The sequence below is a fragment of the Neovison vison genome, chromosome 12 (genome assembly GCF_020171115.1).
Source record: "Neovison vison isolate M4711 chromosome 12, ASM_NN_V1, whole genome shotgun sequence".
In the NCBI taxonomy this organism is placed as follows: domain Eukaryota; kingdom Metazoa; phylum Chordata; class Mammalia; order Carnivora; family Mustelidae; genus Neogale; species Neogale vison.
This window is the reverse complement of record NC_058102.1, coordinates 141433911-141457059: the sequence shown is the minus strand read 5'-3', so window position 1 is coordinate 141457059 and position 23149 is coordinate 141433911. Positions and strand designations below refer to the sequence as shown.

The 23149-nt window shown below is 45.3% G+C and overlaps 1 protein-coding gene and 1 pseudogene across 1 annotated transcript in view; one reads left to right on the top strand and one right to left on the bottom strand.

Moving 5' to 3' along the window:
• The window catches only part of TAF3 (TATA-box binding protein associated factor 3), a 174191-nt gene extending 155696 nt beyond the window's left edge, over nucleotides 1-18495 (top strand). Inside the window, exons 5-7 of the mRNA XM_044229207.1 lie at nucleotides 12462-12717; nucleotides 15648-15754; nucleotides 16504-18495. Coding sequence (XP_044085142.1) covers nucleotides 12462-12717; nucleotides 15648-15754; nucleotides 16504-16618 — 478 coding nt within the window. The 3' untranslated portion in view covers nucleotides 16619-18495. The remainder of the gene's footprint in view (nucleotides 1-12461; nucleotides 12718-15647; nucleotides 15755-16503) is intronic.
• LOC122892287 lies at nucleotides 5572-6856 on the bottom strand (annotated as a pseudogene).
• Nucleotides 18496-23149: the final 4654 nt, after the last annotated feature.

The window sequence follows — 23149 nt, the reverse complement described above, 5'->3', positions numbered from 1 at the left end:
CAGGGGCCTTGGAACTCTTCGAGTATGATGATAGGAAGGTAGGCAGGAAGGAAGGAAAAGAAGAAATTGACCTCGTCTCAGGTCTTTAAAACCGACAAAAATATTCAAAAGCAAAGTATTTCTTTTGAAGACTTCTCGAGGCAACATTAGGCCTTACACTTTTAAAGTTGATGAATGTATATTAAGACGCTGTTTTATACTGCAGATAATTGAAAGACAAATATATCCACCTTACTCCCAGGAAACATCTGCCGAATGTGGGTGATGGACACAGATATGCACATATTTGGGACACAAAGTAACTACACACATTGTCTTCCTTTGAAAAGAAAAGACCCGAGACTGTGAACGCATCTTAATATCTCCCAGCTGTACAAATTTATGATTTTAATTGTGTGCCAGAATAGCATAGCTTCACGGGATTCGCCTCCCTTGACCCTTTTCTTGTTGATCTGTGTTAATGATGGTACACTCCGCTTAGTGCACTCACTTGAGCGGCTTTTGAATTTAGCCTGGGACTTCTGTGACCAGGCCGTGCTCAGCATTTGGCTGGAAGGCTTTAGCCAAGCCACCATGTTTTCCCAAAAGGTTATTAAATAAACTCTAGCATGTGTATAGAAAAGTGGACAGATCAGAAATGTGCAGTTCAAACCATCACTCACAATGCCCAGCATCATTTTGGATGTATATATTGTGGCAAGTGTTTTTAACTTAAATTTTTTATTACATAAGTTACTTGTGATATTTACAGATAAACCAAAAGAAGGAAAAAAAAAACCAAACACCTACCACTATATCAGACACATGAAACTAATATAACACTGCGTGTTAACTCTACCGGAATTGAAATTTTAAAAATTCAAAAATTAAAAAAGAAAGAACCACCCATAGCCCCACATGCGGAGCCGGTTTCAGGGTATTTTGGTGGATATTGTTTTGAGCTTCTTTCTAAATACGCACTCGTGCATTCTTAATTGCTTTTTTTTTTTCTTAGAAAAATTGGGTTCTCTTACGCATACTCTCTGTAAGTTTCCGGGGGGTAAACATCATCTGTGTGTGACCTCTTCAGATAACAGTGCCATTTTGTTTATCTTCATTTATTCAATTGACTCCCCATTTGGGGGTATTTTATTATTTATTTATTTATTTATTTATTTATTTATTTGACAGACAGAGACCACAAGTAGGCAGAGAGGCAGGCAGAGAGAGGAGGAAGCAGGCTCCCCACTGAGCAGAGAGCCTGATGCGGGGCTGGATCCCAGGACCCTGGGATCATGACCTGAGCTGAGGCAGAGGCTTAACCCACTGAGCCACCCAGGCGCCCCATTTGGGAGTATTTTAAACTATAGTCATTGTAGTATTGGGGATTTTTTGCAGTGATAAACAATGCTATAAATGATATTCTTTACCCGTATCTTTGCATAGTTGTATGATTATTTCCTCAGGATCGCTTCCTGGCGTTGCTGGTCCGGACTAGTACATTTTTATGGTTTTGGTGACCATGTAGAAGGGCTGTACGACCGTCACTCCCACTCCCCCGTCTTGAAATCTTGTTAATCTGTATCCAAAGATGTATTTTATTGTTGTTTTCATATTCATTTCTTTGGTTGTAGATCTTTTTTTTTTCCTGTTGGCGGTTTTTGTTTCTTTCCCTGTCACCTGCTTGCGTCTTTTGCTCATGTTTTAGTGAGAATGTTTGTCTTTTTGGTTTTGATTTGAAAGAACTCCTTATATCATAGGAACTGAACTTTCATGTACGTTGCAAATAATTTTCCTCCGTTTTGTCTTTTGCCTTTGCTTAGGATATTTTATGGTATTTTGCGTATGATATTTACGATTTTTACACAATCAAATCAGCGTTTCCTTTTATGGTTTCTACGTTTGTGGAGATACTTAGAAAATCCTCTTCTAGCCCAAGATTAAAAACATATGTTTACTTGTCTGTTAGGGTATTTTAATGGTTTTATGTTTTCTTTTACCAGATATCTAATCCCTTCAGAATTTATGATCTAACATACACCCTGTAATTTGAGTTATCTTTTTTTCCAAATTAACTACACCATCTTACAATTCAAACAAAGCTAACTCTCAGTTTTGTATGATCATTGTCATAGATCACGTTAGATGATCACGTGTTAGATGTTGGATCACATGAATACCCAAAGTGGAGTTTAGGTAATAGGTTCAGCTGTTACCTCCAGCAAACATTATTCCGCTGGAACAGAACAGAACGGAATAGTGACTTTGAAACAAAGTGGTAATCAGAGGAACAAATTTTCTGCATGTCCTTTTGCAAGCCCCCACCCATCATTCCTGTGAGAAGGTAGGAGACGGAAAATGTCCTTCCCTCCCGGTAGCCTCCTGTGGTTGATATCTTGGATTCCCGGAGGTATTTCCGCCTCTGGTCCTCACAGATCACAAAGCTGCTGCCGCTTCCTTTCTTCCTCCTGTTCGCCCCCATCTCCCGCCCGTCGACTCTGTGGAACCGACAACCACAGGTGCCTCGGTCTCCCCCACCCTCCTAACCTGTGTGGTATTTCTCTGCATTTCCTCCCTCTGGCTTTACTGACACGCCACGTTTTCCTCTCCTGTCCTTTGTCTGTCTTTCTTCCCACATCGTAGTGCATGTGACTCTGCAGGGTTTTTTCCTGTAATTTTTGTTGGCTAGGAAAATTCCCTGAATGCATCATTTCTAGAAAACCACTACTGCAGGACCAGCTTTTGTTTAATAAAATTAAATATGTTCAGATTTATGAGGTGGTTACAAGTGCCAGTTACCAGGTAAGGTGCTGGGGATACAGAAAGAAAAAGACCCTACATTTCCTTGAGGAGCTCCTAGCCTAGCCAGGGTACCAAGCATGTATGCGGACAGACTATACAAATTACTCTTCGGCCTTATGGGAATTGTTTGCTCAGGGTTCTTTTTGGAGTGTTTTTGAAAAGAATAAAGAATCTGTATTTGTTGAATACAGAGTTTAAAATGTCGATTGGGTCAGTTTTGTTATTTTTGTTATTTTGTTCAAAACTTATATATATTGTTACTGGGTTTTTTTGTTTCATTTTGGTTTTAGATTTTATTCATTTGAGAGAGACAGTGAGTGAGAGAGGAGAGAGGCAGAGGGGTCGGGGGATCTGGGGGAGGGGCAGAGGGAGAGGGAGGAGCAGACTCCCCACTAAGCAGGGAGTACCATGTGGGGCTCAATCCTAAGACCCCAGGATCGTGACCCAAGCTGAAGGCAGATGCTTAACCAACTGAGCCAACCAGGGGCTCCTCTTTACTGTTTTCCTTTTGTTTTGATTTTAAAGATTTTTATGTATTTACTTGTCAGAGAGCAAGAGGGCACAACCAGGGAGAGCAGCAGGCAGAGGGAGAAGCAGGCTCCCGGCTGAGCAAGGACCTGGTGTGGGACTTGATCCCCGAACCCTGGGATCATGACCTGAGCCGAAAGCAGATGCTTAACTGACAGAGTCACCCAGGTGTCCCTTTACTAGTGTTTTTACTTCCTGCTCTGTCAGTTCCAGATAGATACCCTGAAATCCCCAGTTACATTTGTGGATTTGTCTGTTTCTTACAGTTCTGTCAGTTTTGCTTTATATGTTTTAAGGATACGTTTCTAGGTGCAGTCCAGTTTTAAATTGTCGTATCTTCCTGGCACATTGGGGCCTTTTATCATTATGAGGAAACCTTCATTACCACTGGTAGTTCTTGCCTTGCAGTGTGTTTTGTGTGCTGTCCCGTTTCCTTATGTCCACATGCCTCGCTTGCTGGCCAGTTCCCTCAGCCTTTCCACTGCTCTGATTTCATATGTGCCTCTTACAAATAGCATCCTGTTCGGCTTCACTGCTTTACCCAGTCTGACAAGTAAATTGCTTAGAGCATTTACGTGATATAATCACTGATCTTTAGAGTTACAATCCCCCTTATTTTGGATTTTCTATTTGTCTTATTCTAGGTTTCTCCTTTCCTTCTGTCAGATTGGTTATTTTGTTTTAACATTCCATTTTTTCTTCCTGCTAGTGTAGAAGTTACACATATACCTCATTCCTAATCTTTACATAGTTATCTAGAAATTACCGCATTTTAAATTTAATACCTTTCGACCTCCTTCCAGATAATAGAAGTGCATTAAAGGGCTTTAGCTCTGTTCATCCCCTGCTGGCTTATGTATTATTGGTTCCATGTATTTTATGTTTTTTTAATAATGCCATAATATATTATTATTATTGTTTCCTTTAGTCAGTGTCTACATCAGCATGTTATCACTCTTCCTTGCATCTCAGACTTGACGGGATCCCCTTCCTTTTCCTGAAGTTCTTCTAGAAAAGAGGTGCTTGGGGTGATGCACAGGCCCTCAGAATATCCAGCTTTTTGGTAGTTTGCGTGTCAGAGGGGATAGCAATGAAGTAGGAAGCCCTAATAACACACTCCTTCTCCACGCTAAATTATGATCATTGTCTTGAGGGAAAGAAAGCATTTATGTGATAATTTAAGTCTCAAGCTCAACCATCAGCCTTTCTCAAGACGCCATTTTTACTTGAAAGAGCAAGTGACGGACGATGGTTATTCAAACTTGGATATTCGGCCAACGTTTCCTCAGAAATGAGCAAAGGAAACCCGTTGCTTCAACGAAGATACCTGTGAATATTGGTCATAAATGATAAAATGGCAACTTTTTTTTTTTTAACGTAGAAAAGCAATTTATTCCATTATAAACACTTACACAGTTAGTCATGGAGAGTAACAGGCCTGCTGGTGACACAGGTCACCCAAAATAGAGATGGTACCAAACTAGTGGGCAAGGACTAACTCCTTAAAACAAACAAACAAACAAACAAAAAACCTCTTATCCAGGATTAATTTAATTTTAAAAACAAATACAAGCTATCAGTTCACTCTTGTCAACTCAACTGGACAGTCTACCTGTGGTAGGACTGTCAGGTAAAAACATACATCTTTACAACTTGGTGGTCCCAAGTTTTTTTAAAAAACCATTTCACAGAAAGGAAAGAAATATGAAAACAGCTCAAGAAATACACTAACAAGCAAAAATATATGGGGAAAGAGGAACACATAGTTTTGACTTAACTGAGGAGACTGGTCTACATTGGGAAATGTGCATCCTTGAAAGTCAGGTGTGAAAACTTTAGAATAGGAATTTATATGACTTGAATCTCCCCCATTTCCTGAATAAAAACGACATCTTGTGTTATTTATACTTCATAGCTCAGACACCTACCTGACTTGGCTCTATCCTTCCTCACTTTAGCCTTTGCTTAAAAGGAGTCTGTAAAACTTGGGGATATAGCCTAAGAAGAAAAATAACCACACCCAATATTCCCCTTTCTGTGGCTACTTTAGACCTTTGTTACTAGAAAATCCCTGAAGAATATTTAAATATAAGTCTGTGGCTTTACTGAATCAAGTCCCCCAGTTAATATTTAGAAAACACCTTCTGTTTGGGCTAGTAACATCATTGACGGTACCTATCATAGAAGGATAGCCAAACAAAGTCTGTGTCTCAAAACCAGTGTGAAATCAATCTCGGGGTTGAGAGGGAAAAAAGGGGGAGTCTAAAATCTCTGTGCTTCTGGATCCACACTTCCTTCAGGATTTTCATCATTGTAAATGTTCATTTGCCACACTTGCATGATATTGTCTTCCAATACAGAACAAATCACCCAAGGTTCATTGGGATTCCAGGAGAAATCAGATATCTCGGCAGTGTGACCACCATGAATAATCGACAGTTCTGGTGGCCCATCTTCTGCATCTCCGGGGACTGTTCCTCTCCAATTTTACTTAAATCCCAAACATTCAGTCTGCGATCAGTACCACTGGAAGCCAAAATGGTCTTATTGTGAGGCGACCACTGAACCTGGAACATTTCATCCTTATGTGATTCGAAGGAATGCAACTTCAGTTTCAGATTTCTCAGATCCCACAAGGCAGCAGTCTTGTCGGCTGATCCTGTGGCCAGAATGAACTCACCGTAAGGACTGAAAGATAGGCAGTTCACTTCAGCAGTGTGAGCACCAACTGAGTGGCTTGGTTTGGAAGTGTTGTTTGAGCGAGTATCCCAGATCATAAGTTTCTGATCATCAGCCGCTGACCCAATCAAAGACTCATGGAGCAGATGCCAGCGAGCATCTTCTACTACTGCTCTATACCCTGTAAAGACGGTCTTCGCATCCACAGCTTTTCTCCTTTGGAACAGCACTGATGTCCCAGAGGCAGATGGTGTGGTCGTCTGAAGCACTAAGTAAGTGCCCACTGAGATTTGGGTTCCAAGAAAGTCCACAGCCTTCCTTCTGATGTCCACGGAGACGCAAGTCTGAATCGATTGCACTCTCCAGGTCTGGTTTGGAAAAGGATGTTTTGTATAGTCAAAAACAAGAACATCACTGGATGGAGTCTTTGTCACAATGATGCAAGGGTTCTGGGGCATATAACGTGCCTGGTTTACTTCTCCTTCGTGGTTGATCTTGATTTCTCTTTCAATTTTTCCACTAACTGAGCCAAAACCTCCAAATTCTCCTTTCTCACTGTCGTAGTGTGAAGCATCAAACTGAGCATCATCGTTAGGGAGCTGCACACTGGCTATCACAAGATGGTTCTGTTCATCAGACATGTGTGTTCCCAGGACAAGTCCATGAATGCTGAAGTCTTTCCTTTCTGGTCTGGTTACATCTGGAAGCCACTGCGCAGTTAGGCTAGGCCACTCCAAGGGCATGGGTCATCACCAGATCGTAAAGAAAAGGGGTGTTCTTTTTCCCTATTTTGTACTCTTCGTTGATCACATGTTCTTCTACTGCATCATCAAAGGCTGCTTCCTTGTCGGCCATGGAGGGCAAGCAGGCCGGGGCAAAATGGCAACTTTTAAGTAAAAATTAGAGTCTTGGAAAACATATTCCAAGTTGACAGCTCCTCGGTACTCCAGGACATTTTTGATGAGGAGATGGTAATACCAAGTGTGAGATTTTAATATTGTGCAATGAAATGTGTAAATATTTGGAAGATCTGTAAGTCCATGAACCAGTATTACAAACCAATGCATGATGTTATAAAACCCTGTGTGGCTAAAAGAACTATTCAGAGCACTAGCTGTTCAGTGGATTTTAATGTAACACAATGTGGAAAGCTTATTAGCGATACAGTTTCAGAGTGTACATAGCAACTAACTTAAGAAACTATCACTCACTGCATTTTGGTGCGGTATTGAAGAATTTACACAATTATCTGTAAAGGCCATTAACACACTCCTCCCCTCTGAAGGGGAGGAGATGCATATGTATGCATACATTCAGGAGATTTGCAAAAGTATAAAGCCTAGTGTTAGTCTTCTCCCAAATTGTTTTTGTAAAAGATGTTCTGTTAACATGTAATGGGTTTGTTATTCTTTCTTTTAAATGAATTACTAAGGGGCGCCTGGGTGGCTCAGTGGGTTAAGCCTCTGCCTTTGGCTCAGGTCATGATCCCAGGGTCCTGGGATCGAGCCCCACATTGGGCTCTCTGCTCGGCGGGGAGCCTGCTTCCCTCTCTCTCTCTGCTTGCCTCTCTGCCTACTTGTGATCTCTGTCTGTCAAATAAAAAATAAAATCTTAAAATAAATAAATGAATGAATCACTAATTTTTTTAAAATTCTCAGTTTTGATTTTTAATATGGCAAATATTGACAGATACAGTGCACATAAGTACAAGTTCTTTGAGGTTTTCAGTCATTTTTAAGAATGTAAAGTGGTCCCTAAGACCAAAACATTGGAGAGTCGCTAGTATAGAATTTCCTTTAGTAAAGACCCACTGTTGGCAAGTCCTTAGATTTTGCTTGCCTGAAAATGTCTTTATTTCATCTTATTCCTGAGAGATTTTTTTTTTTAAAGATTTTATGTATTTATTTGACAGACAGAGATCACAAGTAGGCAGAGAGGCAGGTAGAGAGAGAGAGGAGGAAGCAGGCTCCCGCAGAGAGCCTGATGTGGGGCTCAATCCCAGGACCCTGGGATCATGACCTGAGCCGAACGCAGAGGCTTTAAACCCACGGAGCCACCCAGGCTCCCCGTGAGAGATGTTTTCAAAGACAAATTCATTTTTTCCTCAACACATTGAAGATGTTATTCCACAGTCTTCCAGTTTCATTGTTGCTGCGGAGAAGTCAGCCGCCATCTGTTTCTTTGAAAGTAATGGAAAGTTCTTTTTCCATTCTCACTGCTTTTCAGACTTTACTCTTAGTGATGTTTTGTAGTTTCACTCTGATGTGTCTAGGTGCAGATCTCTCTTTCTTAATCTTGCCTGGGACTTGTTGGCCTGCTTAAGTCTGTGGATTGGTATCTGCCATCAGGTCCATAACAATCCTCAGATACTCTTGTTACAATTTTGCGTCTGCCCTGTTCTTTCTCTAGAATTACGATTAAACGTGTACTAATTATTAAACATGTCATAATTGATTGTATTCTCTCCTTGCCCCTCCAACTTATATTCTAGATCATTTCTTCCGTCTCCTTATTGAGTTTTTAGTTCTCTCATTCCGCTGAGAGTAAATTTGTTACTATATTTTTCATTTCTAGGTCAGTTCATTTCTTTTCAAATCTGCTAGATCACTCTTTATAACTTTCTATTACCTGCACGTAATGTCATGCTTCACCTTTTATTTTTTTTTAGTGTTGTAGGCAGAGTTGCTGTATGATTGATAATTCTAGTCTCTGTAGTCTTTTGGGGTCCCTTTATTCTGTCTGTTATCTTCTAGTTGTCCCTGATGCTATCTCTTTAATTTTTTTTTAAAGATTTTATTTATTTATTTGAGAGAGAGAGACAGTGAGAGAGAGCATGAGCGAGGAGAAGGCCAGAGAGCGAAGCAGACTCCCCATGGAGCTGGGAGCCTGATGTGGGACTCGATCCCGGGACTCCAGGATCACGCCCTGAGCCGAAGGCAGTCGTCCAACCAACTGAGCCACCTGATGCTATCTCTTATGTTTGTTTTTTTTTTTTTATTATGTGCTCCTTTTTTTTTTCTTAGTAACTGTCTGCATCAATAATATAAAGCCTAGGGGTACCTGGGTGACTCAGTTTGTTAAACTGCTGCCTTCGGCTCAGGTCATGATCCCAGGGTACTGGGACCAAGCCCCTCATCAGGCTCCCTACTTGGCAAGGAGCCTGCTTCTCCCTCTCCCTCCATCTGCTGCTCCCCCCTACTTGTGCTCTCTCTCTCTCTGTCAAATAAATAAATAAAATCTTTAAAAATAATAATAATATAAGGCCTAGATTTTAAGTTACTTTCTCTCAGTGTTTAGTGCTGGGTACCAAGGCACATTGCATGTTCAGAGTACTTTAAATGCAGCGTCCCAGACCAGCAGAGCCAAGAATTCACAAGGCTCTGATTCATTCTTACTTAATCATTGGAGCCCGCTGGGAGTTTTTAATGGGAGATGGGAGTTCTGTTAGACTTTCCACTTTGGCAGTCCTGGGCTTTGAAACCTGTCCTCTTTATCAAAACCAAAGATCAGAATTGCAGTATGCACACACGCCCTCGGGGAGAAACATCTGTGTTCTGCTTACCTCTCTGGGTTCTTACTTTGCCTTTAGTTTTGGTTCCAGCACCTGTATTTCAAACCATTATGGGAAATTGCCTCCAAAAATAGTGTGTAACATTTTAGTCTAGCCATAAAAATAAGGAGTGCTTGCTCTGTGGATATAAATATGCCCAGAGTGAGGTCTTTGAACTCCCACCTTATGTGTAAGGCAAAACGCACTCAGTAAGCAGTGAGAGAGAGCATAGTATGTTGTTAGCATCACAGGTTCTGAAATCAGACTGCCGGGGTTTAAATCGTGGCTCCGCCTCACAGTACTCTATGAATCTGTACAGGGTTCGTAATCTCCGTGGGCCTTGGTTCATGAAAGGACAACAGAGTTTTTGTTGTTGTTGTTGTTGTTGTTTTAAAGATTTTATTTATTTATTTGACAGAGAGAGAGATCACAAGTAGGCAGACAGGCAGGAAGAGGGAGAGGGAGAAGCAGGCTCCCTGCTGAGCGGAGCCCAATGTCAGGTTCAATCCCAGGACCCTGAGATCATGACCTGAGCCAAAAGCAGAGGCTTAACCTGCTGGGCCACCCAGGTGCCCCAACAGTCAGAGTTTTTAACCGCATTTGGTTGTTGTGAGGATCGAGTGAGTCAGGCAAGGAAGTGTTTCGCACGGTGCCTGTCACGCATTGGCTCTCCGGTGCTGAGAACAGTTGGGTACTTAGTAAGTGTTCAGTAACTACTCACTGTTGGTTGTACCAAGCAATACTGAGTGTCTTCTGCACAAACAGCCTATCTTAAATGTTCTCGGTCTTTGTCTGCATTCAACTTAAGAGGGTGGTCACACTTGCATGAGACAATGGAAAGCAATTAGACGGGCATTAATTATTTGCTTACATCATAGAATTTTTAAAATAATTTAATGTTTTATAAACTTCTAACGAGGGGTGCCTGGGTGGCCCAGTTGGTCAACCATCTCCTTCTGGCTCAGGTCACGATCTCAGGGTCCCAGGATCAAGCCCCGCATCAGGCTCCCTGCTCAGCAGGAGTCTGCGTCTCCCCCTCCCTCTGCCTGCTGCTCCCCCTGCTTGTGCGCGCGCTCTCTCTCCAATAAGATCTTTAAAATAATAATAAAATAAAATTGACATCAGTCTAAAATATCTAGTCATTCATTTAAAAAAAAAAAAAACAAATAAGAGTAGTGAAGAATCCATGCTTTTTAGTGGAGGTGCTTTCTAAACAGAGACTCTGAGAAGACAGAAGCGTACAGGATGGCAGTGGTGACGGCCGCGATCGTCCCGAGCGACCGCCGTCAGTACAGTTTCTGTTCACACTTCACACTGGATGGTTTGGGGCACGTTGCTCTCTGTCCAGGCTCTCACTCTAACCCTCAGAGGCAGTTGTCTGTATTGTACTTTGTTGATCAGCAAAGCAGCGCTCGGAAAGTTGAGTGTGGGATAGTAGAAAGACGAGGTTGGTTGGTCAATCAGTGTAGGGGACCAGCTTGGGATTCCTGGTACAGATGAGAGCGCGCACGTCCTGGGACCCAGCAGCTTAATTTGTGGCACTGTATAGCGTGGGGAAATTCTTGAACATGTTTCCAGTCAGGATGTTACATTTATAAGATAGTCTGGTTTACCCTCAGCAGGGCAGTGGGCACAAAGCTTTTGACTTATTCATACCACGAATACTGTATAACCATAAAGGTTAATGATACAGATCTGTCTGCTTCAAAAGGGATAAATCAAGACGCATAAAACTAAGTGGGCCGCTGGTAGGTAAATAAGTAAATTCTGGAGCTCTAATGCAGAACATAGAGATTATAGTCAACACTACTGCATTATAAACTTCCAAGTTGCAAAGAAGCTAGATCTTAAGTGTTCACAATACAGAAAAGAAGTAATGAGGTGACCTGATAAAGGCATTTGCTGAACCTACTATAAGAATCACATTATTACAATACTAGAATCACCGCAATTCGTATCAAATGTATCAAACTAGCACAGTGCACACCTCAAACTTACACAAGGTTATATGTCAACTGTATCTCAATTTAAAAAAAAAAAACTAGGAAAAGCTAGTTGCAAAGAATAAATATAGTACAATATTCTATTTATATAGTTGGAAAACAAAAAACAGTGGTACAGTACATATTGTTTGCGGGTATCTACAAAAAAGCATCCTTGCCGGCTTGAGGACATTGGTTCCTTGCGGGGGAGGAAGGGATATCAGAAGCCAATGTGGCGAAGGCACACGTCTGTGTATCTCTCTTTTCTAAGCTCTCTGTGATGCTGTCATCTCTCTGCTTGAAATTAATATGTAACTTTTCTTCTTTCAAATAAGGGACCTTTTTTAAAAAATGAAGAAAGAATTTGGAATCGAACAGACTTTGATTCAAAGGCTGCTACCCACGTACCCCCATTCCTTTCTCTAATCCTGTTCCCTTGTCTGTGAAACGGGATCGCGGTAACTTCTTCGAAGTTGTTGGGAGGACTGGTTGAGGGGATATATGCCAAGGGCCCAGGATGGTACCCACCTTGGTACACATGCTCAGGCACAGGATTTTGAAATAACTTCCCCCGGGCTCACGGGGCTAGCCTGAGCCAGATCTAGGGTTTGTGCCGAGTCCGCAACCGCACAAGTCTAGTATCTGGGGATACACAGAGACCCGCCAGCCGGAAAGGGCAGGAAGGGAGCCCTCCCAGGGTCGCGCCCCTCACTCCTGCTACTAACCCTTCCCTGCAAACCTGACTCTGACCAAGTTGAGAGGGGAATGGGGGCACTCGCACGCCAGCTCGATAGCTGTCCCCGGACACTCATGCGGAAGAGTGTTTTTGCTCCTCAAAGAAGAAAGTTACTTGTGATAATGTTCTAAACGCCTGGTTTGGTTCCACTAGCCCATTGTGACTTCTCCTTCTCTCTCTCTCTCTCTCTCTCTCTCGTCAACAGCGTCATCAGCAAAGTGGTCCCAGCCCCTGAAGCTAAGCCGGCCCCTTCGCTGAGTCGACCCAAGACCCCGCCACCCGCCGCAGCCCCCGCCCCTGTCCCCATGCATGTCGCCCCTGCGCCGGTGCCTTCACCGCTCCTCACGCAGTCCGCTGTGGCCCCCGCTCTGATGCCAGCCCCGTCCCCAGCCATCTCGGGAGCCGGAACATCCAAAGCGCCGGTCCGAAGCGTGGTCACGGAGACCGTCAGCACTTACGTGGTACGCTGCCTTTTCTTTCTGGAGCAATTAAGAGCCCCTAGGAGCTCACTTCCACCGTGAGCATGTTCTCAGCTAAGAAGCCGTGTCATATGTCATTACGGGATTTCGGAGGAGATTCTTTATGACCAAAAAGATACTTTCCCCTGCATTTTCAAGCTTTGGGCCGTAGAGCATTATATAAGGTGTTTGCAGATTTAGTCTCCATAAGTAATATCAAAGCATTGTTTTTCTTTAGTTTACATTATTTTATACATATATGCAACAACGTCAGTGCAGAAATATAGGAATGAATGGTGATATTTAAATCCCACATTGAATTTCTTGATCAAGCAATTAAATTATTCACTTCAGAGTGTAAGCTACATCATGAGCACGGATGTTATGGCCCAGATGCTATTTCTGGGTAACGTCGCTAACTACGGTATTTGATTGGCAAAGGTTTGGAATATCCCAGCGCTCGCATGGTATGGAAACGGGCTTGAGTGCAGAAGCACGTCTGCAGATGGTCAAGCTCGGCTTGTTGAGGGAATTCACGCTATTGTCACGGGACTGTTTTCAGGTGTTTTCCCCGTACTGAGCAGTATCAGGGCTTAGTCAAACCCTGAAGCCAATCTAGTAATGACACGTTTTTATAAATAGGTCCCTTGGGCACTGTGGAGTGACAGACACACAATGGAGAGATTTTCGGCACATAGAGGCACTCTGTGTGCGATACTGCTGGGACCACCAAATGTGTAAACTGTGGTCAGCTTCCGGGTGGCACAGGCCTGTCTGAATAGATAGGATTGGAAGGTAGGACTCAGGGTGGTGGTTATAAATCCGGTAAATACTATATCTCTTTAAGGCATTTTAGAAGGAAGTGTCAATAAATCCTTATACATTTGAGGCACTATGATGATATAAAGGATAAAAAGAAAATCTCCAAAGTATTGAGAGAGGATATAAAGACATGAAACATTAACAGAAAAATATTAAATTGGCAATTCAAGACAAAATTAGAAGATACGATAAAATCTGTGATCGCCGGAGCACCTGGGTGACTTAGTCAGTTAAGATCTGACTTTGATTTCAGCTCAGGTCGTGGTCTCAGGGTCGAGAGATCATGTCCCGCTTCAGGCTCTGCACTGGATGTAGAGACTGCTTAAGATTCTCTCTCCCTCTGTCCCTCTCTGCTCATGCGCACTCTCTCCCTCAAAAAAATAAAGGTGTAATCATCAAATTGGCCCATTCAAGGACCAGTTGTTCTAGGTGTTAAAATTGAGGTCACATCACTGCAAGAGGGGTTGGTTGATCAGGAAAGAGTTTATATTTTACCTCTTTTCCCTCCATTGCTTCATCTGTAATGAGGGGGTTCATGTTAGACTAGCTGATCAATACAATGTGTTCTACCTAAAATTTCTGATTCTCCAGTGGATCTTGGGGCTAACTCCCTGGAGGATGGGTCTAATTGGCATAGGCAGCATGGATGGAAAACTTGTACCTCCTCAGAGACATTTTGTAGACAGAGACCAAAATGTGTGATTTGGGGGAAAACACGGGCTATCAAGCAAAAATGTCACTGCCTAATAGTGGGACTTTGCTGCTGTCACTTATGTTCCGCGAGCTCCAGTTTCCCCATTCGTCCCCTATCCAAGGGTTGTTCCACGATGAGTAAACAAAGTAAGATGTTGGAGAGAATTCAGTACACTGGCTGGATGTTAGTTACTAAGGATGCTGGGCCAGTTTGTGTAGCAACAGAGTCACTCATTTCAAGAGAGGTCACCCAGCAGCCCAGCTGGCCATGCATGGCCACTTCAGGGCACAGGACGCTGGACCCGTCCTATACCTGGACGGCTGGCACCTGGGAACCGGTGGTCCTCTGCCCTTATACATAGAGGGGGCTAAATCAGAGCCGTGGCAGCCCCGGTTTCTTCGGGAGGCTTTCATATATGAAGCATCTGTGTCCGCAGCGCGCCCTCACACACAGAGCGGTTCTTTTCTGAGCATCTACTCAGTGTCGTGTTTGAAAGCATATAAACCGACTGTTCCTTGCCAAATAAACTGAATGAGACTCTTTGCCTTGTTACTGTAGAAACTTTGAAAATCAGCTCATAGTTGTTGCTGTTTTTGGAAGATTCGTTTCTTCCAAATTGGTTTTATTAATGTGGGATTTGAGGAAGCGACCTAATTCGGGATGCTTCTCGCTGGGAGCTGCTGAGTTAAGGAAAGCAAACCCTAGAGCACAGCACGTCCATAACAAATGATGTGAAAACGGGTAGCTCGTTGGTTATCTGCGCCCCTTATTTTCTTTGCCCTTTAGTTGATTGTGCTTCAGTTGAAAATGTCATAAAGGGAATGGAAAGTTACTTAGTAACAGCTCTTTCATATCCTTGATCTTATCAGCCAGTTCAGGAGAAGGACTTGGCTAATAAGTAATAAGGTGATACGCACACACTGGGCTGCATACATTAATGCCATGCCTGTGGATGTGACCGTGGAGGCTGCCTGTGGCCGCGCTCCGTGGCTGCTGACACACCAGCTGCCACTGCCATGACGGCCCGAGTCGGTACCGACTACGCGCTTACAGTGGTTTTCAGATCAAAGTGGCTGCAGGTCATAGAGTTCATGGAACTGGTTTAAAATGCTGTGTTTTTATGACTTACGAAAGAGAGTTTGAAAGATTCATCAGAAATATCTTCTGAGTACTCAGTGACTCTCTTTTCCACGGGGTCCTGGGGTAGTGATGACGGCGATCGTGACTTCAGTAAATTGTTAAAACCGCCGACTCTCTTTTTAGTTTAACTTGTTTGTTTATGAGGTTCATGGGATAAAGTGATAAAGTAATCCTTCTTATCCTGTCCTCTTTTTGGTTCTTTCTTTCCCATTCCATCTCTGTTTTTGCCTCCTCCTCCCCACCCTCCGCTGCCTGCTCCCCCATCTAAAAACCTCAGATCCGAGATGAGTGGGGCAATCAGATCTGGATCTGCCCCGGATGCAACAAGCCGGACGATGGGAGTCCCATGATCGGCTGTGACGACTGTGACGACTGGTATCACTGGTGAGCACTGTGGGCGGGGCCGGGGGCGGGGGGCGGGGGGCTCTTCAGGGCACAGCGGTGACCGCCGTCCGTTCCACTGCTGTCCTAGAAGCAGTGCAGGGAGCAGGATCACAGTAAGATTAACACGGGATTAATATTAAGGCTAAAACCAAGAACCTTTGGACTATTGTTCTTCAGTCTAAATTCTAAATATTTTGCGTAGCCCGAACTGTAGGGCTTCCCTTTCCTTTTTTCCCAGTAATTTTCTATGCTGCAACACTGAACAGTAGCATGGAGGGAACCCCTTGGTAGACGCTTGGCGAGGTGTGGGACGAGATGGCTGGTCTGCTCTTGATGCCTCTCCCCACTGCACCCCAAACTGAAGAATCACTGCCAGAGTTTACGCAGATAATCTCCTCGGGTTATACTTTAAACATCAGATGTAAAAAGATTAAACTCTATTCAGTTGCACGAAATAGGACACCTCTAAGACAAAAACCAGGCCACTGCTCGGAAGAACTAGCCCGTTTTGGCGGAAAGGACAAGTGACCGCCAAACCCCCAGCAGGGCCTCCAAAAGGGCCCCCTGCAACCCGGTAACCCATGCTCCCAGCAGCAGCGCTGCCTGCACTGGAGCTCCCCAGCCCAGACGCCACTGAATGGGCCACGGGCCTAGAAATTACTTAATTAAAATTACTGGCACACATAGGGAAAGAATATATACATAAAGCCGGTTGATCCAAAATCTTTTCTCCCCCTGCCCCCGCGTAGGCCCTGTGTCGGAATAATGGCTGCGCCGCCGGAGGAAATGCAGTGGTTCTGCCCCAAGTGTGCCAACAAGAAGAAGGATAAGAAGCACAAAAAGAGAAAGCACCGGGCACACTGACGTGTCCCGCGGCGGGGACGAGCGGCACCGCCTCGGAGGGGAGTTGGGGCCGGCCCGGCATGCTGCCTGCGCCCCACATTCCCGCAGGGAGCGGGTCTCAGAAGCCCGAGGACGAGAACACACCGTCCACCCTGGACCGGGCCCCCGACAGGCCGGCCTGGGCGGCCCTGGCCGTGTGACAGCAGACGGACTCCAGGCGAGCCGTGGCTCAGGACTGCCACGCCCCCGCTTTTCTATGACCAGTGACAAGTATTATTAATAAACAGACCGTCACCTTCCCTTCTGATTTTCTTGATTCTCTGCAGGGCCTTTTCGCTAAGGTGTTAGCTGAGAAGACAATGTGTCAGCCGCCTCGACTGTCACTCTCGGACGCCGCTAGTCTGTACAGTCTGCAGCCCGTCCCCCTCTCTCTAGTAAGATAATCACAATGACAGAAAAGACACTCCACTGGGAGTACCGGTAAATATTTTTGTGATGAAAATATATGAAGCTTCCCCACCTCTACCCCCGTTTTTAGTACTAACATGTAAAGTGTTCAGGCTTTTGTGAAATACCTTCTATTTTTTAAGAAAAAGGTTTCTATCATGTCCTGTTTGCTTTGGCGCAGATTATTTTTGTTGACTCGCACGTGGTTTCTACGTCCGTGGCACCTGACCGTGGCGCTCCTCCCACGGCTTCTACATGTCATCAACTTGTATAAAACCCCCCGTCCCCGACTAGAAGATCTCCCCTCATGTAAATAATAAATATTTATGAAGTAGTTATTTTTTAAATTTTTATCGTGTTTAATTCTGGCTTTCTCTGAAATGCACGGTGATTTCAGCCACGTCTGGAAGTAACTGCTGTACATACGCGAAGAAGGCTAGAAGCAGAGCCATAGTTCCCAGTAACCTACCTAGAGCTGAGCCCGCGCTGGGCCCCGGATGCCGTGGGGGAGAGGGCCCTCGCAGTCGGAAGGACAACAAGGCAATTCAAGTCTGTACTTTATGATTTGAAATTGTTTTGTTATCTCTTAAGTTTCTTTGACTTAACTTTTACGAAATGGACATGTAGATTCCCCAAAAGTAAAAAAAAAAAAAAAACAAAAAACAAAAAAAACCAGAAACAAAAAACGAAAAAACATATATACTGTAGCATTTTGTGTTTATATTGTTTTATTTCTGCAAATCTGTTCATTGAGATTGTGGTTTAAGGCTGAAATGAAGTATATTATGAATTTTTTTTTAAAGAAAACTCATCAAATTTCAGGGTATCACAAAACTTTATTATATTACTATACTGCCCACTATTTATTATATGTTATAGATGTCTGAGAGATAAACCAAATATTTTATTTTTAATGTAAAACATCAAATTTAACTTTATTAGCATATTTTAGCAACTTTGGAATAAATATGGACTTTTACTTGATTTTGAAATAATCCCAATTTGGGCCAGTGTAATGGATATCTTGAATGCTAGAATATGGGCTTTGAACCTAATACAAATATATTAATAGAAATTGTGAATTTTTTTAATGCCAAGTAAATTGATATTAGTGTATGAATTAGTCATATTTTAAAACTTATTATGTGGTTAGAGAAATGAGGTTTTCTGCCATGAATGTTAAATTGCAAATCAGTGGAAACGGAGCCGACCTTTTCAGGGTGCAGTATTTCACTGCCCTCCTTGTTCTAGAAGCCAAAATGTTTCTGTCCCTACAAAGAAACGAAGCATCTATGTTGAGCTATGTGTTTTTTGTTTTGTTTTGTTTAATTCTTTGAGATCATCCTAAATACTTTATACAGTATTTTCACATGCACAGATATACCCATTAGTGCTTTTTGGAGAGGGATGGGGGGTGGGGAAGTGCAAAATAAAGATTATTGGCTATTTCATAGTTTGCTTTTCCATTTTCTTTACTTAGGATTTAGTTCCCTGAGGCACGGTCAGTGGATCTAAAGTTGCCACGTTTAAGTGAGCCGGTCACACTACTGAAATAAGAACGGAGGTGGCTTGTATACCTTTTCCCCCAATCCTACTGTCGGGAGACTTCAGCCCATAATACATTGAAGGAATTTCAATCACTTGTCCCATGCTATTTCATGGTTGCTTTCCTAAATCCAGTTCATGATTTTATAAATGGACTTTGCAATAATAAAACCAAAGAATCATTTTCAGGGGGCTGGATAGCTCAAGGGATTAGTAATGGAATACAGAGCCTTTCACCTCAAGGTCAGTGAGTTGAATCCAGTCCAGGTCACTTGAAACCCAAAGCTGTTACCATCTTCTGTCCGCCCCATGGCCTGTGTGACTTGGCCTGGCGGTCTCAGTCTCCGCCGGACCGCCGTCCGCGTACCGGCCGAGGGAAGTGCCGGCAACTATACGGGGGTTGCCTTCGAGAAGAAAACACCTGTGGTCCAGAGCCCAGTGAGAAGGCTGGGCGTCGCGCTTCTCCATCGGGTCGTATGAAGGACAACAGACATGGAGCTTAGAGCACAGACAGCAAGAGTGTGATGGGATCCGCTTTGCTAGATGAAGCCAATCAAAATGGGCAAAGAGGAGGCCGGTACCGGATGAGAGGGCAGAGGAACACCCGTTGGGAAAGTTGATGGAATCCGGAAAGAAGCTTTAGGGGACTCGAGCTGTTAAGAAAGCAGGTTCTGACTGTGGACAGAGGAGAACAGAACTGGGCCCGGGGGCGGGGGGCAGCAGGGATCTGCCCTCCGCTGCAGTGGAAGCCTCCCTGGTGTCGGGGGGTTGGGGGACCCACAACATCCCAGCTAGTGATTTTCTTGGCAGACGTGGTATGTAAGAGGCAGAGGGACACCGTCACTCCCTGGAAACAAGCTTATGATGAGATCATCGACGTGCCGAGCCCTAGTGGCCGGCAGAGTGCCATTCTCGCGTGGGACCGACACGGGGCGGTCCCTCTTCTGAAGGTGTCCGCGGCCAAGTACAGGGAGGCTCTTTATCCCGCAGCTGATTTGTGGTTCCCGGTGTCCCGAGGAAAATCCGTGGCTGTCAGAGCATTCCTGCTTCGCCGGGGTTTTTTGAGAGAGAAAATACAGTGCCTTACCCCACTGTATCACCTAGACAACCTTTGTTCCCTCTTCAATAGGGCGATGAAACAAAGGCGCACGAACCAAACTGAGGTCTAAAATGAACGCGGAGATACGGCAACGTCGCCACTAAGAACGTGCATGAATGAAGTTCACGGACGGCGCGCAGGCCGAGTTTTCAAAATAAACAGTTTTAAAGCCGATCTCTTTAGATCACAGCCGTTTCCCTTAGAAGGTTTTAGTCTCAAAGTCGACGTCCCCTGACTGAAGACGAGAGAGATCGTGTCCTGAGTGAGGTCTCCGCGGCGCAGTCAGCCGTTCCGCAAGGAAAGGATTTCTTTGAGAATCTTGCATTAGTCGTAGCTAAAAAGTATAAAGTAACTACAAATCTGTGCGTGCTGGCTGGTGGATGACACAGGAAATGAGACTTTCAGAGGGACAGCGAAACAGCACATCCTCAGTGTCATTTCAGCGCGACATTCGGTGGGGGCGTGAGTTACTAGAACGCCTGCGACCAGCTACCCTCCAGCCCGGACACGCCGGCTGCCGGCCTGTTGTAGAACAGTCGGGAATGCTCGGTCTGTCGGGGAGCATCTGCCAGGCACCCCCCCATGCCGGTGCCGAAAACGGGTGAGAGCCCAGTCCGGCGTCCCCGGCTCCGGCTTGTGACGTTCTCGAGTTGCTTCTGTCCTCCAGCCTCCTGCCGCGACATGCCACGTGTTACCGTGTATTTCATTGGACCCGAGAACCTTCCAAGCTGTTCTTCCGCCCTGGCTCTGTGCACACCCTTATCCACCCCCAAGACTGGCAGGGGGTTTGCATGTGAATAGAGCTTTATGCTTTTTTTTTTTTTTAAAGACTTTATGTATTTATTTGACAGAGAGAGATCACAAGTAGATGGAGAGGCAGAGAGAGAGAGGGGAAGCAGGCTCCCCGCTGAGCAGAGAGCCCGACGAGGGACTCCATCCCAGGACCCCGAGATCATGACCCGAGCCGAAGGCAGCGGCTCAACCCACTGAGCCACCCAGGCGCCCCGAGCTTTACGCTTTGAAATGTTTGTGTTTACGAACGACCTAAGGTTTAAAAGCTTAGCAAATGGTTCCATTACCGTAGGAACCGGCAGAGCTGACCTGAGACGAACACACATACACACACGCCACCAGATTTCAATACGGGAGGCTTTCAGAACGGAAGCAGCGTCTGGGGCGCCTGCTGCTGCCTTTGGCCCAGGGGCCTGGGATCAAGCCCCATGTCAGGTTTCCTGCTCAGTGGGGAGCCTGCTTCTCCCTCTCTCCCCCTCCAAAAAAAACACCCCACAAAAACAAAAAACAAAAAAACAGCGGCAGCATCTTTTCGGTACCTTGCCCTAAACAATAATTTCCTGTTGTATCCTGGCAACCTCGTCTGTATTTTGATAAACTTCGGAAGTTTTGTCGGGGTTTTGAGTTGGGTCTTATTTTTCACTAATGGAATGTTTATAATCTTGGGCAGAATGATACAAACCTAAAAAATACCATTGGTGCTGTCCCTTAAGGAGCTAACTCTTACCAAGTTAAGTGCTTTGAAGAAAACATTGAGTTCTCTCTCTCAGAACTATCGAAGTACTTATCAGAGGGAGTTCAAATAGTCCGAAAATATTACCAGGTTGTATTCTGATTCTTTCTTTCTTTTTTCTTTTTTTTTTTTAAGGCTTCATTCATTCATTTGCGAGAGAGAAAGGGGAAAAGAGAGAGAGCATGAATGGGGGGGGCAGAGGGAGAAGCAGGCTCCCCACTGAATAGGGAGCCCGACACGGGGCTCAGTCCCGGGAACCCAGGATCAAGACCTGAGCCGCAGACAGACGCTTAACTGACTGAGCCACCCAAGGGTCCCTCTGAACTATTTCTTATATATTGTTTGGAATGTTGGTTAAACTTCTTGTGCTAGCTCTGAGAAAGTGAACGCTCTGTAAATGCATTTCTAAACCCAATTCCTCACCTGTCCTCTCTTCTGTTAGTTTTGACGTAGCTATCCGCGCAGCGTTCACGAAAACAAACAACAGGCCCAGGACGTCCTACCCTTACCCGTACCGGTCCCCTAACACCTGCCACCAAAGTCTCCGCCCGCGCCCCCTCCAGGCAGCACAGCATGCGCGCGGCGCGGGGTGCACAGGGCAAAGGAGACACGGCCGGTGCTGCGGCGAGCGGGCATGTGGGAAACGTGTTCTGCACCGCGCAAAGGCTCCCAGCGGGAAGTCCATGGTCAGATGACAGCCCCGCCCGCCGCTGGCCGACTGTCCCCGCCGAGGTGCCTGTGCTGTTTCTGACGAGCTTCACGCGTTAAACGGACGCTTTCTGCTCTGCCCATCTTCTCCCAAATTCTGTTGAGACGTTTAAACCGAATCTTAAGGGATCTAGCATGAGAGCCGCCAAGAGCGCACTTTCTCTTTTTTCTTTTTTTCTCTATTTTTGAAGTCAGAACCTGGGTTTGAATCCTGGCTCTGTCGCTCAGCTGCTGAATGGGCTTGAACAAGCCACGTCTCTAAAGTTGCCTTCTCTGTAGAGAAGAGAGGAAGACCCCCTGCTGGGGCCAGCCGTGCACACCAACGACATCCTGCAGCCCCGCACACGGTGGGAGCGCGGAAAGCGCCCGCTGGGGTGCCTGACGCGGCTTCTCTGTCCGGCTTCCTCCCTCAGTGTGCACTGGCTTGCTCTTTCTGTAACTGCTCGGTGCTCTGTGAATTCTGGCTTTCCCACGAGCCTCAGACTGCGGGTTTCAATGCCCCACCCACCGAAGGAGCGACCTCGATATGACAATCGAGGCTTGAAAAGTGGGACAAAGCAGTAACTAGGCAATTTTCTAATCAAGGGATTTGATTACTGGACGTGGACGATCACCGGGAGACAGAGACCCCCCCACCCCGTGTCCTCCTCCAGAATGGGCACGTGGCTCGACTTTCACGGCACCGCTCCGGTGCGACAGCCGTGCCACCGTCCCAGGCCCCAGTGCCTCCAACCACAGGCCTGTCCGAACAAGGCCAACATGGCACGAGTCAAAACGCAGCTGTTTGCCTGATTGCCGGGGCGCCCTCTCGTGGCGGAGCTACCCCTGCAGCCTCCTGGGCTTGCAGAAGCCGCTGGATTCCAGAGTCACAGCACGGTCTTGGGGCTCAGGCTGCTGAGCAGAATTTTCCGCGACGATGGACACGCTCCATAATTTCTGCACTGTCCAGTACGGCCACCGTGGCCACGGGGACTCTCGGCACTTGAAATGGAGCCACACCAGCCAAGAAACTGGACTCACTTCATTTCGTTTTAACTCCTTGAAAGTTAAGTGACCACCCATGGCCGGTACCTGCCGAAGGCGCGGGGCAATTCTAGAACATCCACAGGTGTCGCTGGTCCTGGCCCGCGCACTGCGGTTCTAACCTTCCCCGTGTGTGACGACACTGTGGTCACAGCCGTGCTCTCTAACTACAGGATGTCCTCGCACGTCCGTTTTTGAAACATAG